The 19,203-nt window shown below is 39.9% G+C and overlaps 1 protein-coding gene across 3 annotated transcripts in view; it reads right to left on the reverse strand.

Annotated features, from left to right (window-relative positions):
• The window catches only part of gabbr2 (gamma-aminobutyric acid (GABA) B receptor, 2), a 1,071,742-nt gene that overhangs the window by 30,685 nt on the left and 1,021,854 nt on the right, over positions 1–19,203 (reverse strand). For all 3 annotated transcript variants that reach the window (XM_063043845.1, XM_063043844.1, XM_063043846.1), the window contains 4 exons: positions 13,561–13,671; positions 11,194–11,418; positions 9,938–10,120; positions 3,708–3,837 (listed from right to left, as the gene is read on the reverse strand). In XM_063043845.1, coding sequence (XP_062899915.1) covers positions 3,708–3,837; positions 9,938–10,120; positions 11,194–11,418; positions 13,561–13,671 — 649 coding nt within the window. The remainder of the gene's footprint in view (positions 1–3,707; positions 3,838–9,937; positions 10,121–11,193; positions 11,419–13,560; positions 13,672–19,203) is intronic.

A 19,203-nucleotide genomic window follows, 5' to 3' on the forward strand; every position in this document is an offset into this window, starting at 1 on the left:
CAAACACATTTTCCTCTGTAATCTGAGTAGGGTCTATGTTCTTGCTGTTCCTTTTTTCTCACTTCTGAGTAAACGCAGATTTTTATATCTGCATTTAAAATCTCTTTTGGCTCCATTCATAGATGACTATTCTGATTTTCCAGAAGACCAATTTTGTCCCTTGCAATCGTTTTGCTCTTAATATATCTGTAGAAGCCCTTAGGATTCTCCTTCACCTTGTCTGCTGGAGCAACCTCGTGTTTTCTGTTACCCTTACTGATTTCCTTTTTAAGTGTTCCCTTGCACTTCTTATACTCATCAAGTGCCTCATTTTTTCATCCCAGGCTAGACTTGCTATGCACCTTCTTCTTTTACTTAACCAATATCTCTTGAAAACCAAGCTTCCCTAAACCTGCTATCTTTGCCTTCTATTCTGACAGGCACATAGTTTGTGCTTTCAAAATTTCACTTTCGAAGGCCTCACACTTACCAAGTACACCTCTGCCAGGTAAGCAGCCTATCCCAATCCCCAGTTGCCGGATCATTTCTGATACCATCAAAATTGGCCTTTCTCCAATTTAGAATCTCAACTCGAGGACCAAACCTATTTTTTTCCATAATTACCTTGAAACTAATGGCATTATGATCACTAGATGCAAGGTGTTCCCCCATGCAAGCTCTGTCACCTGCCCTGCCTCATTTCCTAACAGGAGATCAAGTATTGCACACTCTCTTGTTGAGACTCTTATGTACTGATTAAGGAAACATTCCCGACCATATTTGACAAATTTTATTATCCATCCTTTTACAGTATGGGAGTTCAGTCAATATGTGGAACATTAAAATTACCTACTATCACAAACTTATGTTTCTTGCAACAGTCTGTGATCTCTCTACAAATTTGTTACTCTAAATCCCACAGACTATTGGGTGGTTTATGATATGGACCCATTAATGTGGTCATACCACTCATATTCCTCAGTTCCAACCATAAAGCCTCACTAGACACATTCTTCAGTCTGTCCTATCTGAGCACTGTCATTTTTCCTGACATTTCCTTGGCTTGTAATGCCACCCCCTCCCCTTTAATCCCTCCATCATTATCACACCTGAAACAATGGAACCCCGGAATACTGAGCTGTCTGTCCTGCTCTTCCTGAAACCATGTCTCACTAATGTCTACAATATCATAATTCCATGTGTTGATCCATACCTTCAGCTCACCTGCCTTTCATAGAAACATAGAAAATAGGTGCAGGAGTAGGCCATTCGGCCCTTCGAGCCTGCACCGCCATTTATTATGATCATGGCTGATCATCCAACTCAGAACCCAGCCTTCCCTCCATACCCCCTGACCCCTGTAGCCACAAGGGCCATATCTAACTTCCTTTTAAACATAGCTAATGAACTGGCCTCAACAGTTTGCTGTGGCAGAGAATTCCACAGATTCACCACTCTCTGTGTGAAGAAGTTTTTCCTAACCTCGGTCCTAAAAGGCTTCCCCTCTATCCTCAAACTGTGACCCCTCGTTCTAGACCTCCCCAACATCGGGAACAATCTTCCTGCATCTAGCCTGTCCAATCCCTTTAGGATCTTATACGTTTCAATCAGATCCCCCCTCAATCTTCTAAATTCCAACGAGTACAAGCCCAGTTCATCCAGTCTTTCTTCATATGAAAGACCTGCCATCCCAGGAATCAATCTGGTGAACCTTCTTTGTACTCCCTCTATGGCAAAGATGTCTTTCCTCAGATTAGGGGACCAAAACTGCACACAATACTCCAGGTGTGGTCTCACCAAGGCCTTGTACAACTGCAGTAGTACCTCCCTGCTCCTGTACTCGAATCCTCTCACTATAAATGCCAGCATACCGTTCGCCTTTTTCACCGCCTGCTGTACCTGCATGCCCACTTTCAATGACTGGTGTATAATGACACCCAGGTCTCGTTGCACCTCCCCTTTTCCTAATCGGCCACCATTCAGATAATAATCTGTTTTCCTATTTTTGCCACCAAAGTGGATAATTTCACATTTATCCACATTAAATTGCATCTGCCATGAGTTTGCCCACTCACCCAACCTATCCAAGTCACCCTGCATCCTCTTAGCATCCTCCTCACTGCTAACACTGCCACCCAGCTTCGTGTCATCCGCAAACTTGGAGATACCGCATTTAATTCCCTCATCCAAGTCATTAATATATATTGTAAACAACTGGGGTCCCAGCACTGAGCCTTGCGGTACCCCACTAGTCACCGCCTGCCATTCTGAAAAGGTCCCGTTTATTCCCACTCTTTGCTTCCTGTCTGCTAACCAATTCTCCACCCACACCAATACCTTACCCCCAATACCGTGTGCTTTAAGTTTGCACACTAATCTCCTATGTGGGACCTTGTCAAAAGCCTTTTGAAAATCCAAATATACCTACGATACCTCCTACACAACTCAGAATATTAGTCTCACCATACTCAACCTATTGATTCTTGATTTTGGCAGAGGTCTTAACAACATCTGTCCCCACAACCACTCCACTATGTGTTCTGGTATTCTGGTTTCCATCCCCCTGCAAGTCTAGTTAAACCTCTCTCACCCCATGCAGTACTAGTAAACCTTTCCATCAGTTAATTACACCCCCTTCAGTTTAGGTGCAAACCATCATCAGAACATGTCCCACCTTTCCTGGAACAGAGCCCAATGATTCAAAAATCTGAAGCCCTCCCTCCTGCATCAATTCCTTAACCACATGTTAAATGGTAACATCGTCCTACTTCTAGCTTCATTCACACGTGGCACAGGTAGCAATCCTGTGATCACAGCCTTGTCCTTTAATTTAGCACCTAGCTCCCTGAACTCACTTTGCAGAACTTTGTCCCTCTTCCTACCTATGTCTTTGGTACCAATATGGACCACAACCACTGGCTGCTCACAGTCCTACTTAAGAATGCTGAAGACTTGATCCAAGATGCCCCAGACTCTGGCACCCAGGAGGCAATAAATCATCCAGGAATCTCATTCTCTTCCACAGAACTTTCATTCTGTTTCCCTAACTAACGAATCCCCTTTCAAAAGTCACAGAGCCAAACTCAATGCCGGAGACCTGACCACTATAACCTTCCTTGGCTAATTACATCAAAAGCAAGGAAATGACAATTAAATTGGAATATACACTATTTAAGATGTATTTAATTCCTAAATAGAATATCTTTGTGTTCTCTCCTTAAAACAGAATAAGGGAATATCTTGTTGAACTTTTTTTGTACTGATGGAATGTTTTCCTGGCTACTTGGTGAAGTTAGATTCATAACTCCTACTTGTATCTCATTCCAATTCCCTAGGATTGCAACAGCATATATGACAAATATAAAAAAAACACATACTGGGTTTTGATATTTCTTCAATCTTTTCCTGGTGAATTCATGTTTCCCTTGCTATCTAGTATTAACTGTGACTAACCGGACTCGGAATACAATTAATCTACCGGGCTGCAGTATTTCAGATACTATATCAAAACTTATACATAGTGTATTGGAAACTTCTGGTGTTAATTTCAGTAAAGAATCTTTCAGAAAATCTGGATTAAATAAAGTTGCTTGTGATAAATATGAAGTAACACCCACAGTTGCCACGGTACATGAGAAATTAATTGAACAATATTCAAAGCTCACTGGCTCCATCTCCTTTGATGTGTTACTAATATTTCTGAAGTTATTAAAGACAGATGGGCTTACCTTTTCCATCTGTGAAATTCCGCATGCTCAGGATGTTATTGAGCTCCTGAATGTGGTTTTGTTTAACGTACTGTGCCTTTTCAGGCGTGTCCTGTAGCTGCATGGTAACCTCCTCAAGCTCCTTGTCAAGCTGTAGAGGGAAGTGATGCATCTTCAGTGAATGCACTTTAACCTCAATTAAGTCAATGTGAATTATAGTGCCTTTCCCTAAACTACAAGCATAGAAGGATTGCAATGCACTGGACGCTTCAAAGAATTGCGGTGAAATTTGTAATGTGTCCAAGTTATAGACAAGAGTTGGAATTTTTCATTTTTCGGAGTGCTTCACAAATTCATGAATTTGGAATGCAGACTCTCATTCTGGTCTGTATTATTCCTTAAGTCAATTACATAGGTATTATGTTGCCATATTCATTGAAACAATTCCAATAACCATAAGTCTTATCAGGGATACTCAAAATACATTGGATGCAAGTGGGGACTGAAATAAAAGAGAAGTGAGAGTGGATATAGAACAACTAGAAAATGAGGCAGGAGAAATAATAAAAGGGGACAAGGAGATGGCTGATGAACTATATGTGTATTTTGCATCATTCTTCACTGTGGAAGACACTAGCAGTATGCTTGATGTTGTAGTGTGTGAAGGAGGAGAAGTAATTGCAGTTACTGTTATGAGAGAGAAGGTGCTCAAAAAGCTGAAAGACCTAAAGGTACATAAGTCACCCGGACCAGAGGAACTGCACCCTAGGGTTCTGAAAGGGGTAGTGTTAGAGATTGTGGTGGCATTAGAAATGATCTTTCAAAATTCATTGCACTCTGGCATGGAGGACTGGAAAATTGCAAATGTCACTCCACTCTTTAAGGAAGGAGGAAGGCAGCAGAAAGGACATTATAGTCCAGTTGGCCTGACCTCAGTGGTTGGGAGGATGTTGGAGTCAATTGTTAAGGATGAGGTGATGGAGTACTTGGTGACACAGGACAAAATAGTACACAGTCAGCATGGTTTTTTTCAGGGAAAATCCTGCCTGACGAACCTGTTAGAATTCTTTGAGGAAATTACAAATAGGATAGATAAAGGGAAGTTGTATATTTGGACTTTCAGAAGGCCTTTTACAAGGTGCCACACGTGAGGCTGTTTACCGAGTTAAGAGCCCATGGTATTACAGGAAAGTTATTAACATGGTTAGAGCATTGGCTGATTGGTAGGAGACAGTGAGTGGGAATAAAAGGATCCTTTTTTGGTTGGCTGCCAGTGACTAGTGGTTTTCTGCAGAGGTCGGTGTTGGGACTACTTCATGTATACTATATATAAGTGATTTAGATGATGGAATAGATGGCTTTGTTGCCAAGTTTGTAGATTATATGAAGATTAGTGGAGGGGCAGGTAGTGTTGAGGAAACAGGTAGGATGCAGAAGGACTTAGACAGATTAGGAGAATGGGCAAGAAAGTGGCAAATGAAATATAATGTTGGAAAATGCATGGTCATGCACTTCGGTAGTAGAAATAAATGTGTGGACTATTTTCTAAAAGGAGAGAAAATCCAGGAATCTGAGATGCAGAGGGACTTGGGAGTCCTTGTGCAGAACATCCTAAAGGTTAACTTGCAGGTTGAGTCGGTGGTGAGGAAGGCAAATGCCATGTTAAAGTTCATTTCAAGAGGTCTAGAATACAAGAGCAAGGATGTGATGCTGAGGCTTTATAAGGCACTGGTGAGGCCTCACCTTGAGTATTGGGAACAGTTTTGAGCTCCTTATCTTGGAAAAGCTGTGCTGGCATTGGACAGTGTCCAGAGGAGGTTCACAAGGATGATTCCAGGAATGAAAGGGTTATCACACCAGAAATGTTTGATGGCTTTGGGTCTGTACTTGCAGGAATTCAGAAAGGTGAGGGGGGATTTCATTGAAACCTTTCAAATGTTGAAAGGCCTAGACAGAGTAGATGTGGAAAGGATATTTCCCATGGTGGGAGAGTCCAGGACAAGTGGGTACAGCCTCAGGATAGAGGGATGCCCTTTCAAAACAGAGATGCGGAGAAATTTCTTTAGCCAAAGGGTGGTGTATTTGTGGAATTTGTTGCCACATGCAGCTGGGGAGGTCAGGTCATTGGGTGTTTTTAAGGCAGAGATTGATAGGTTCTTGATTGGACATGGCATTAAAGGTTATTGGGAGAAGGCCGGGAACTGGGTCTGAGGAGGAGATAGACAAAAAGGATCAGCCATGATTGAATGGCGGACCAGACTTGATGGCTAGATGGCCTAATTCTGCACCTATGTCTTATGGTATTATGGTCTAAAGCGGTCCCCTAATTTCCGTCAGGTTTCACCAATGTAGATGAGCACCAGATACAATAGACGATCCCAAGTGATGCACAGGTGAAGTGTTGCCTCACCAGGAAGGACTGTTTGGGGCCCTGAATGGAGCTGAGAGGGGAGATGAATGGACAGGTGTAACATTTCTGTATAACCATTTCTTCAAACATGTTAGTTTCTTCACATCCTCCTCCTGTGGCTCCAACTTTCAGAGTCTCCCCACTCTCTGGCCTTCCCCTGAACCCCCCATTCAGCTGACCGCCGCTGTGTCGAGTTTGAGCTCCAGGTTCTGTTCTTACCGATCAGGAGGAACATGTTTGTTATAGTTTCCCGATCGAGTTGTTTGACAACCATTGAAAACCCTACAGAGAGCAACTAAAAGAATCATTCAGAGGGAATAGATGAAATATGAAAGCAAACTAGCAAACAATATCAAGGTAGATAGTAAAAGCTTTTTCAAGTGTGTGAAAAAAAGAGAGAAGAGAGTGTATACGTGGAAGTTTTTCTGGTTGGCAATCTGGGGTGAGTGGTGTGCTGCAGGGGTCAGTGCTGGGCCCACAATTGTTCACGATATACATTAACGGTCTGGAAGAGGGGACCAGTGTAGTGTGTCTAAGTTTGCTGATGACAATAAATTGCGTGGAAAAGTAAAATTGTGCAGAGGGTACGGAAAATCTGCACAGAGATATAGATAGCTAAAGTGAATGGGCAAGGGTCTGGCAGATGGAGTACAATGTTGATAAATGCGAGGTCATCTGCTTTGGAAGGAAAAATGGAAGAGCAGATTATTATTTAAATGGTAAAAGATTGCAGCATGCTGATGTGCAGAAGGACTTGGGAGTGCTTGTGCGTGAATCGCAAAAGGATGGTTAACAATAGGAGGTCAGGCTATCAAGAAGGCGAATGGAATGTTGACCTTCATTACTCAAGGGATTGAATTTAAGAGCAGGGAGGTTGTGCTGCAACTGTATATGGTACCGGTGAGGTCTCACCTGGAGTTCTGTGAGCAGCTTTGATCTCCTTACTTGAGGAAGGATATACTGGCTTTGGAGGCAGTGCAGAGGAGGCTCACCAGGTTGATTCTAGAGATGAGGGCTTAGACTATGAGGAGGTTAGACTATGAGGAAAGACTGAGTTGCCTGGACTGTACTTGCTGGAATTCAGAAAGATGAGAGGAGATCATCTAGAAACATATAAAATTATGGAAGGGGTAGATAAGATAGAGGCAGCAAAATTTTTTCCACAGGTAGGTGAGACTAGAACTAGGGGACATAGCCTCAAGGTTTGGGGAAGTAAATTTAGGATGGAGATGAGGAGGATCTGCTTTTCCCAAAGAGTGGCAAATCTGTGGAACTCTCTGCCCAATGAAGAAGTGGAGGCTACCTCAGTAAATATATTCAAGACAAGGTTGGATAGATTTTTGCAAAGTAAGGGAATTAAGGGCTATGAGGAAAAGGCAGGTAGGTGGAGATGAGTTCATAGTCAGATCCAGCCATGATTGTATTGAATGGCGGAGCAGACTTGATGGGCCAGAAGGCCTACTCCTGCGCCTATTTCCTATATTCTTATGTTATATGAAAAGAACTTATGCTTAAGGAATATCCATGCTCCACTGATGTGTGTCAATATAAACAAAGTAAAGGCTTTCTGAAGTAAAAACAATGAGTGCTATGGGAAGTAAAGAGGATGTTCATTCTGAGGAAAGTAGTGAGATGGAGGCCTGGGTGCGACAGGAATGAACAATGCTCCATGCAGTCTGGGAAAAGGCAGATTTAGTTAGGACCCATTTGTGCTCTTATAATGGTACCTATTATTTGCTGAAGTCAAAGGAGAAGTTGTTCAGTCTGAGAACAACTGCATGACAGGCTGGGAGTGGTGGTGCATGGGAACTCTCTGGATCTCTTCAGGGAAGAAGCTGAGTGACGGAGGCTCTGAAGACTGAATGTAAAGGATGGCAAGAATATAAATGGGGCAAGGAAATTGGAACCTGTGGACGAAATGGAGGGCAAATGGAAAAGTAATGGATTGGATTAAAAGGGAATTGAAAAAGGCAGAACAAATGGGATTGGAAGAGAGAAGCTCCACAGATGAGTTCATCCTTGGCACATACTTCATGGATCATGTTTAGGATTAGAATACTGTGGAGTATGCAGGAAAAAAATTTCTGTGAATGAGATCGGTCACAGTTTGGAAAAAGATGCTTGATGTTTAATGGTGAAATTGTGATCCATAGGGAGATAGGAAGAGGAATTAGAAAGATTCTAGCCCCTATAAGGTAGAGATCATTTTTCTCCAAATAGCAGCAGTGGCACTCTTTGTCAACAGGGTTTGTGTTGATCTGTAGGTTGGACTTCAGAGAAAGGGGTCCTGCAAATTCGGAGGAAGGCGGGTGGAGCAAGTTAACAGTTCAGCACAGGGATCATTCCCTAAAGAGCACATTACTTAACTGCCTAGCCCCTCCAACAACCCCATCCCTTCCCACCTATATTCTTGTACTGATACAGAAGATGCAACATCTGTTTTTCAGTGCTTTGAATATCTACATTCTTATCTCGTGAACACCACATCTATGCAAAACAATGATTTTGTAATGTTTCTTTTATTGAAGTTCACACTAATGAAAAGAAAGTGGGGAGATCAAATGTAAATACTTCTGGAACACCTACGCCAAGTGCACACGCCTAATCTCAAACCTTCAATAGCCTGACACTTTAATTTTTTTTACTCTATATCTAGTTTGCTCTCTGACATCCGTCTTCCAATCAGCCAATAAAGCATGGCATAAGCTCTCAATTTACAAACTTGCAGATCCAGCACTAAATTCAGATCATAATCACTATGCCTACATTTTCCAAGCACTAACTGTAATTGTCATTTGCCTAACTGCTCATGCACACCCCACTTTGGCCCAAAGTTTGATTTTAATCTGTAACAAAAGCAGAAAAATATGGCTGGCAACATCCAAAAACACAGAAGCTGAGTCATTATTATATCTGATGACCTTTCATCAGAACTATCCCATTTTGCCTTAGAGTCCAGGCGGTCCTAACCCCAACATTAACCAAGGAGTCCGTGGATCCCAGGATGGGAAACCCTGCCTTAGACTATTATCACTTCTGCAAGTTACTCGCTCCGATTTTGTTCCTGCATCTCCTTCCCAGTTCCTGGATGGTACTTGCTTCAATCTATGATATATTTTTTCTACCTGACATGAAAAATTAACCCTTTTTTTCTCTTCCGTGACCTCCTGAATATTTCCAGCTTTCTCAGAGCACTGTTATAGAACAAGCATTTGCCTATCAGTTTAGTACGGGGTGGCATGACAGCATAGTGGTTAGCACAACACTCTACAGTATAGGCAGCCCAGGTTCAATTCCTGCCGCTGACTGTAAGGAGTTTGTATGTTCTCCCTGTGACTGCGTGGGTTTCTTCCCGGTGCTCCTGTTTCCTCCCACATTCCAAAAATGTACTGGTTGGTAGGTTGGTAGGTTGGTAGGTTATTGTAAATTGTCCCGTGCTTAGGCCAGGAGTAAATTGGCAGATTGCTGGACTACGCAGCTCAATGAGATGGAAGGCCCTACTCTGTGCTACATGTTGATTAATTAATTAAGCTCAGCAGTTCCTGACAATATATCTGTGTGAGTGCACCTTCAAAGGCCAATGGATTTACTTATGGGAATTCCTGATTTATTCCTTCAAGCGAACTTTAAGGAATTTAATAAAATTTGTTATCTCTGTATCCACTTTGCCTCAGTGTAGCTGTTAATGCTTTTTCTATCACATAAATATTCATGATAATTTTCTTACCAGTTTCCAAACTTCAAGGATAGTCTCTAAAAAATCACAACAGCTTTGGTTTTAAACTGTTTGCAGAGTCCATTTTGAAGAAAAGCAGATATTTTTTGAGAGCAAAGTAAGTACCTCTGTGATTTTCATTCGCAGACGATGGTTATCAGTCTGAAATCCCTCAAGTCGAGATGTATTTGCCTGGTTTACACTTGTTACAGAAGTGGATGTTTTTGAATCTTCTTTCTTCTGATTTTGGGTGAATTGAAATCGCCTGTTTTGCGTGGCTGCATCTGGGTTTGTTTTTAATGTAATCAGCTGCAGGAAGAAAATCAGGAAGGAAAGATTTAAAGCAATATGTCAAAGTATTATTGTAAAATATTGTGGCTATTCAGGTGTACTGTAGTTTTGGAATATACTCAAAACCCTAGAAAACTGCCCAGGACCCAATTACCCCTGGTTTATGGTTAGCAGCAAAATTCCTGCAAGTTCAACTCAGGATGGTTTTATCTTGGATGGTCATCCAGTGAAGGAACACATCTGTTGGTTGAGGGTAAGCTGGCAGAGACACCGAACATTTGACTTTGGGAATCATCGTGATTTATTTTTGGGTTGGTTCAGGTATAACTAAGTGTTATTGCAATAGGAGAGAAACTTGGAAACAATTACTCATCAATTGCAACATACTTTAAAAAATAGTGAAGAAGACCGTAAGTATAAATATTCTGAAGCATCTCCAACAATTGAGGAGTTGATGCACTCGATGACCGAAGAGAGTTACGAATTGAGGCCAGAGATGGATGTCACATCTTCATCTACTGAGTTTCAGAATCAACACAATCAATATTTAAAAACACTTGTGTCATAAACGAGTTTACTCAGTATATGTCAAAAGGGATAAAGTCAATGCCTGCAATGTACATTCTGAGAACTTTAAATGACTCAGACACACTTTTTACAACTCTGTGTTTCCACACACTCTGCACGTTGCTTCAGTGAACCACATGAGGGATGATGATACCATTGTGGAAGCATGGAATATAAAGTTAACACAACATTATTTATACCTGCAAGGTCAAGTTTCTGCAAATAATGTAAAGTGTTTCTAACTTCTCTGCAGAATTTTCCACAAGGAAATGTAAAATTTTATTGGCAAACTCTGTATTCATCAAAGTAGGTACATATTATTTTCCTCAATAACTCCACTCAAGGAGGAGGTACTGATGCACTTGTCTTCATGCTGTCCAGCATTCACAAACAGGTGAGGCCCTGTCACTGAATGTTCAGCTTAAACTTATAACTGGGGGTATTAGAAAACTACTTGAGCACAATATGAAATTATGATAGCACAAATATGACATTAACTTATTTCAATTTCTTATTCCACATACCTTTGGCACAAACACCAGGCACAGAGTGATGGTGCTGCAGAAAATGATGACCAGAGCAACAATACAGAACTGGACATTTGGCTGGTCTCGAGTTAGAAAGGAAACAGCAGCTCCTATAATGCACATGATTCCCACATTATACACACTCATACCAATGTACTTGCTGTCATTTAGGGCAGGGATGCTCACATTCCGAGTTTCCCAAGCAAGAAAACATCCAAACAACTGAAAATGGAAGGCAAATTAAATTTTAATTCAGTATTAATGTAAACTTCAGAAATTACAGATTGCATTATTATTAGACATATGCTTAATACATTAATTTAACAGCGAATTTAGTTTAATTAAACAGATGGATGCTCAATGATGACTGAGGATTAAGTAGCAAAGAAAGTAAGAAATAGGAATAGCGCATTTGGCCTCTCAAGACATTCCTGCCATTCAGTAAGATAATGGATGATGCAATCTCGGTCTCAACACCACTTTTCTCTTCTCTTGCTATACTTTATTGATTCCTTTAGTGTTTAACTTTACTATCAAGTCCATCTTGAATGTATTCAATCACAGCCTCCAAGACACTTTGAATCATGGAACCACAGAGGAGTAACTTGTCCTCAGTTCTAGCTGAAACAAGCAACAATTTATTGTGGATTTACACACCCTGGCTTTACATCAATCCAATAAACATTCTCTGTGCTAACCAAAAATGCAAGCACACACTTTCTCTAATGTGACCATACCTCCATGTGGTATTCCATGTACGTTCTTTCCAGTGTCCAGTAGAATTTCAAAACATTCCATAAGACCATAAGATATAGGAGTAAAGTTAGGCCATTTCATCATTTTTCATCTCAGCCCCAGTCTTCTGCCTTCTGCCTTTATCCTTTCATGCCTTGACTAACCAAGAATCTATCAACCTCTGCCTTAAATATACATGAAGATTTGGCCTCCACAGCTGCCTGTGGCAAATAATTCGACTAATTCATTACTCTTTGGCTAAAGAAATTTCTCCTCATCTCCATTTTAAGAGGATACCCCTCTATTCTGAGGCAGCGTCTTTTGGTCCTGGACTCTCTCTCTCTCTCCATAGGAAACATCCTCTCCACATCCACTCTATCAAGGCATTTCACCATTCGATTTGTTCAATTAGGTCACCCCCTCATTCTTCTAAATTCCAGTGAATACAGGCCCAAAGCCATCATTCCCTTGTTTTATACCCTATTTCTCAGCCAACATTCCATTTGTTTCCCCAATTATACCTGAAAATTAATTTTTTGTCTCATGTACTCAAAACCCTAGATCCCTTTGTACAACATTTTTGCAGTCTCATTAATTTCCTTAGACATTCTTCCTTCCAAAGTGGATTACCCCATATTTCCCCTCATTGTACCCCACCAAACAACCTCCTGCTGCTCACTCAACCTATCTGCAGACTATGTCATCTTCACAACTTTCCAATCCTGCTCATTTTGTTTTGTTGATTCCAATTGTTATGTTTTGAACTTCAAGATGTTCATCTCATTTATAATGGTGAATTAATGCAATTCCTTAAAACTTATTATAGAACAGGCATAGTGAATGGAGGAAGCATTCTATATCTATGCATAATGTAATGGAGGAATATGGCAATGCTGTTATATAATATAAACCTGTGGACTAAGTAATTACTCTGGCATTCTGGTCTCTGTCACTCCATGGCCTCATTCCTGACTGAGCAGAATGGAGAGGCAAGAAGGGAAGAGAAAGGAAAGGGAAGACAGGTTGGAAGGGGGAGAGTAGTGGGGAGGAAGAGACTGGGGATGGAACCAGGTGCTTTAGGAGTGTGTGGACATAGACACAGAGGCTAGAAGGCGGCTAGTGGCTAGAGGACACACAAGCAGCAGCAGGTGCTGGAATCTGTAAGAAAGGTGATATGTGGAACTAGACTATGAAAGGAAAAAATGGGCAGAAAGAACTAATTGCGAAAGGGGAACAAAACTGGGTGGAGTTTGTTTGAAACTTGTAATAAGGTCAGAAGACCTTTGAAATCCTGTACACAGAAAGCGCTGCTGAGAAAATTGCGGCAATGGAGTGTTGATTAGTTTCCAGTTGACTTCATGGGCACTGTGTGCAGTGGAAGAATGGGGGATGGGGTCAATGCTCAGGCTGCGTAGGAATGACAGATATGGAAGGTACACACTGCTGGGTTAACTCAGATATATACACAGAAAAGGGTGTAGGATCAAAAGCTCTGACACAAATTGAACTGAAGTTTTTAACCATAGTGAGGAACGTCAAAGAACATGTGAAGTTACACTTTAATAGGACAATACAATGTATGTGAATCATCTCAAAACCATGCAGAAATATGAGTAATACAATTCATACCATAAGAAGCCCTTTATATGCATATACAATGCCCAGCCAGATACTCATGTTGGCATTTTCACAGTGCTCTAGTAATGGTCGAATTGAAAAATCTCTCCCAGCAGGGTCCAGCTGCAAGAACAAAATCCATTAAGACTTGACACCATATTCATTAATGTTCAAACATGCTGAATTGACTGGTAATATTAGGGAGGTGAAACTTTTGTTAGGTTCAGGCACTGGCCACAGTGTGAATACAGTGTGAATAATCCCCGTAAATTGCTGAAGATAGAGTGAATTTTGGAAATAATATTATCACTTGCAATTTGATTGCAGTTATGTTTCACTGTCTCAATCATAAACTTTAAATGTAAAGTTGTAAGATATGATGTGTGTGCAGCCTGTTGTACATCGTCCAATGTCACATAAATGGACATCTATTCCCCAGACAACCACTTTCATAGACTTTTGCTCTAAGTGTAAAATTGGTTACATTTTAGAGTAGTGGATTAAGGCATCAATGCTTATAACGGGCATAGAACAACCAGGCCTTTTGCCCACCTTATTCTTCTCAACAAATTGTCAACTTGACTTTGTCCCATTTGCCTACATTTGTTCCATACCCCTCTGAGCTATTCCTATCCTTATACTGATCTAAATATCTTTTAAACATTGAACTGTACCTTGTTTTACCACTTCTTCTGGCAACTCGTTCCAAATACCAACCACATTCTGTGAAAAACTTTCCCCTCATATCCCTTTTAATTCTTCGCTCCTCTCACTTTAAATCTAAGCCCTCTAGTACTTTTCCTACTGCAGGAAAAAGACTGACCTGATCTATGCCCCCAAAAATTTTGTAAACCTCCGCCCCAGTGATAAAAGTGTTAGCCTACCAATTCTCTCAGAAGATATAATGTAAAGTGATTGTTTTTGGAAAGGAAATCCATTTTTCCCATTCATGTTGTATTTTTAAGCAAACTATATTAATCATTATAGTAAATATTTTCATAAATAATCATGCTTTGATTTGTTCTATCCTTGGATAAAGTGTAAGCAATCACCTGACAGACAAGTGGAAACTTCCTTATAATAACTTATATCAACATTTTTTCTAATAGCATCCGCATTTTATTGATCTACCCCATGATTTCCTGCACTTTTCATTACTAGATTTTCTATCTTGGATTTCCCAATATTTTTAGAGCATCTACGGTGAACAAAAACCTGCAATCATCCAATCCTGCTGATCGTTAACTTTCTCTCTATTCCCTTTTCCTCTTCCATAACTTATTTACTGATGAAGAGAGCAAACTTTATGTTGGAAACTGCTGCATTTCCTGGCGTTTCTTCTCCCTCTCAGGACCAGGTCTCAGAAGAATACATGGCTGAGAAAATAGTGAATTATTCAGTGTAGCTGTGAAGACATCCGATTCTGAAATGGAGTCATGTTTTATTAATGGATAACTGTGACTCTAGATTAGAAAGTCTAAGTGCTATGAATAATGGGTGAGAGCACAGAGGAGAGGAAATCATATGGTTTTCAGATTTCACTTGCCAAGGTGTTCATTGAGCTGGGTCCTGAGCAGATCAAAGTTCAAAAGTAAAAGCAAAATTTATAATCAGAGTACACACACGTCACAGATACACCCCTGAGATTCTTTTTCCTATGGGAATACAAATCTATAGAATAGGAACTGTAAACCGGATCAATGAACGAACAAGAGTATAGAAGACAAGCTGTACAAATGCAAACATAAATAAATAGCAATAAATAACGAGAGCATGAAATAACAATGTAAAGAGTCCTTAAAGTGAGAAGATTGGTTGTGGGAGCACCAGAAATAGAATGACTGTAGTTATCCTCTTTTGTTCAAGGGCCTGATGGCTGAGGGGTAGTAACCATTCTTGAATATGGTGGTAAGAGTCCTGAGGTATTTGTACCTTCTACCTGATGGCAGCAGTAAGAAAAGAGCATGGCCTGGGTGGTGAAGATCTTTGATAATGGATGCTGCTTTTCTAAGACAACAAGATGATAGCAATCCTGAAGTAACTTAACATATCTGTTAAGGTTTGGGCAACTAGAAGACCTTTTGTGTTCCAGATGAAAACTTAAATTAAAACCTATTTATGGACAAAATTACGAATTACAGGAACAGGTTTTAGTTTGCTCTTGAATTTGGGTGAAGACTTAATGGCTCACACACCCTGAGTTATTTCTTCCCATTTCATTTGAGCATGTCAAGCCTATCCTTAAGCACATTTCCAGGATGACTTTATCCTCTGCAAACTAAGCAAATCTGAAACAGAACATTTTAGGGAGATTAGTGTAACCACTAAACACAAGTAGGAAAATACAAATAGAAGAAATCACTGTTTTCCAGGTATTAGTAGATCACCAATTGTTGGACAAGGTTTGAAGAAACCCATAAATAGGATGTACGCAGCCTATGATTCAAAAGTTGGGTTCATTGAGAAAGAGTACTTTTATAATCATTCGCTTGGTGCAGTGATTACAGCATTTCTAAAGTTGTCAACACCCACATTTTGAGTAGATCGCAGAGTTAAGAGCATAGAAGCAGACCCTGCAGCTCATGATGCCTATACTGACTGCTGAGTACCCATCTATACCTACCCTATTTACCAACAAATGGTCCACAGTCTTCAATGTCATGGCCATTCATGTGCTCATCCAGATATTTTCTGATAGTCTCTGCCTCCACTCTGTTAAACAGTGCATGTTGGATTCCAACCAGCCTCTAGTTAAAAAGAAAATGTGCTCATTTCCTTCTCTAAATCTCCTGTGACGATAGACCTAGGCGAGGATTGTTAGGACCCAAGTGCTAGTGTATCCAAGATTAGAATTGATACACAATACGAGACTGAAATGTAGACAGGGTTCTAAACTAGACACTAGACAAGAATACAAAGTTGAGCCGATAATTGAACACTGAAACTCAGTTTAGGAGCTCTTTAAATATTAAAATCTTGGTGCCAAGACATGGCCACCAATTAGTGAGGCAGGCCTGAATCTTTAAAGGAACTGTGCCAGCTAGCCATATTCTGAAGATTCAGAGTGTCTGAACCCTGGAGGCAGGCATGGTCAGGTGCATGTCGTAACACCTCATACATCTTACCTTAAACCTATGCCCTCTGGTTTCAGACCCCTCTGCTATGTGGAAATGTTTCTTACTATTTACTGTGTTTCTGACCCTCCAGTCCTTAATCAGGTCCCCAGTGAGCCCCCTTCCCTCCGGGGAAAATAAATCCTGCATACCCTGCTTTTCATCCTAAGTGAAACACTCCAGCACTGGCAACATCCTCGAGAATCTCCTTTACACTTTGTCCAGTGCCATCACATCCTTCCCATAGTGTGGTGCAAGAGCTGTGCACAGTTGTGACTCAGCCAATATAAAACACATAAAATGTCAGATATATTCAGCAAGTCAGGCACCAGATAGGGAAAGAAAATTAGTTAATATTTCACATGTTCCAAGAACACACCTGGAGTGTGCTTTAGCATTTTTCTATCCTTATTTCATATTTCTGGAGGTTTAAAATATTTTACTGTAATTTAACTATTTCTAAAAAAAATTACACCATAATCACCCTGATTTTATAATCAATGTCTTGCTAATGAAGACAAGTAGCCCATAGTCCAGTGGAGACTCTCACCCGGTTGTACTTGGTCCATGATTTAAACAGAGGTAGGAGATTCTGTCTTACAGTGCTTTAGGTCTCATGTGTGATACAATATCAGACCCTCCCCATCCACAGGTCAAAGCAGGAATCACTGCAAGTCAAATGTAAGTGTTTCTGATGTAATTGATCCCAACAAATTCGGTAATATTAAAGTTCTTTACAGCAAGGAAGGGTTATAAGTTTTGACAGAGTCACACAAATGTTTGGCTGGGCTGCTTCTGAACTTACAGGGAAATAGATTTATTAGAATCATACCAGAGTTAAACTGCAAAAGGAGTTTACAAAGTCTGGAATATAGAAGTTTGAGAGTCTATTGTTAAGTGGAATTGATAAGCTGACACAAAGAATATTTTCTCTGCTGACTGAAAATCTATGATGAGGCAAACGGTTTAAATTTCTACCTTCTGAGGATAGTGAAAAGGCAGAGGTCTCCTTTGCAAGCAGCAAATTCTGCTCTGTCAATTTCAAATGCATTGTTGTTAATTTTTAATTTAAAAAAATGTAGGGTTAAAAGGCAGGAATCTGACGTCACAAATCAATCAAAATCATATTAAATTGTCCAATAGACCTGAGGGATTAAATGACCTACTTCTTTTCTAATGTTGCTCTATTATTCTAAGACTTGAAACAGAAAGATGGAATTAGTTAGGAAGTTTCCACATAAAAAAATGATATAAGTATACTTTCTGTTTTTACATTCTGTATCTAAGAATGACCTAATATAATATACCAAATTTGAGTAAACATATAAATATTAAAGTTTTTATTAAATTAAAAATTCCAGAATTTCAAGTAAACTATAAATAATGCAAATGGCCTGAGGACATAAGTGTTGCTCTATATTTAAACAGGACAGTACAAGTTAAAATTTTGCCAGTACCAAATCTGGCTTACATAGATAGATTGCAATCTCATTCAAATTATTCATTATTTATTATTTCCTAAATTTATTCAGAAATTTCCACTGCTAATTAATAATGTCTTTCTAAATTAGCCAAATTAACTAATTAGCACAAATACTTATTTACTTAAAATATCAACATGTGCACAAAACACAGCATTAAAAAATTATAACTCCTTCCCATTTGGTGAACATCCGATATGAACAAAACTTCAAGAGAGGAGAGACCTCTTCATTATATCCTCTTTACAGATTTGGGGAAATCACAATTCAAGTTCATTGGGTTAAGTCTGATTTCATATTAAAGTGGTTGGAAAATTTGTTAAGACTCAAAGCTGTGGAAATTTAGAGTAACTTTAGAGAAATTTAGAGTAAGCATGTGATGAAATGTACATGTGACCATTTCATTTTGTGAGGAGAGATTCAGTGCGGTTCCTCATGGGACAAATCTGGGGTAATTGCATTTACAGTTCAGGAACTCAATAAAAGTGATAAAGGAATTTTGTTGAAGTATAGCTTAACAAAAGCAATGGACATTAACTCAGTGTGCACTGTGTTTTGTGCACATGTTGATATTTTAAGTAAATAAGTACTTGTGCTATTTAGTCAATTGGCTAAATTAGAAAGACATTATGAAATTGCAGTGTAAATAGGCAAAAAGGGTAAATACGAGAACAGTCCTCTCCTTCAAACTTAGTTGAGTGTGCAAATCTATTGCTTGAAAAGGCTGATGACATCAGGAATCCAATCAAAGATCATGAATCAATTAACTCTCTCCCTTGAAACCTATAACTCTGCATACAAAGGCTGCATCATGGATGACGTGAATTCAGGATTACAAAAAAAGAGAAAAATGATAGCATTCACAAATTTGCAGATTGTATGGGCCAGAGGAATGATATCGGGAACTTCAGAAACCACTGAATGAGTACAGAGAACTAGAATGAATTAAACTTTGTATAGCGCCATTGTTGACTTATCTTTGGGTTTTAATTACGTCTCTCAGCATAGTACGCAAATACACTTCTAGACCCATTATTTAACTTGCCTGAATCTCACTGGAA

This window comes from Mobula hypostoma, chromosome 3 (assembly GCF_963921235.1).
Source record: "Mobula hypostoma chromosome 3, sMobHyp1.1, whole genome shotgun sequence".
Taxonomy (NCBI): Eukaryota; Metazoa; Chordata; class Chondrichthyes; order Myliobatiformes; family Myliobatidae; genus Mobula; species Mobula hypostoma.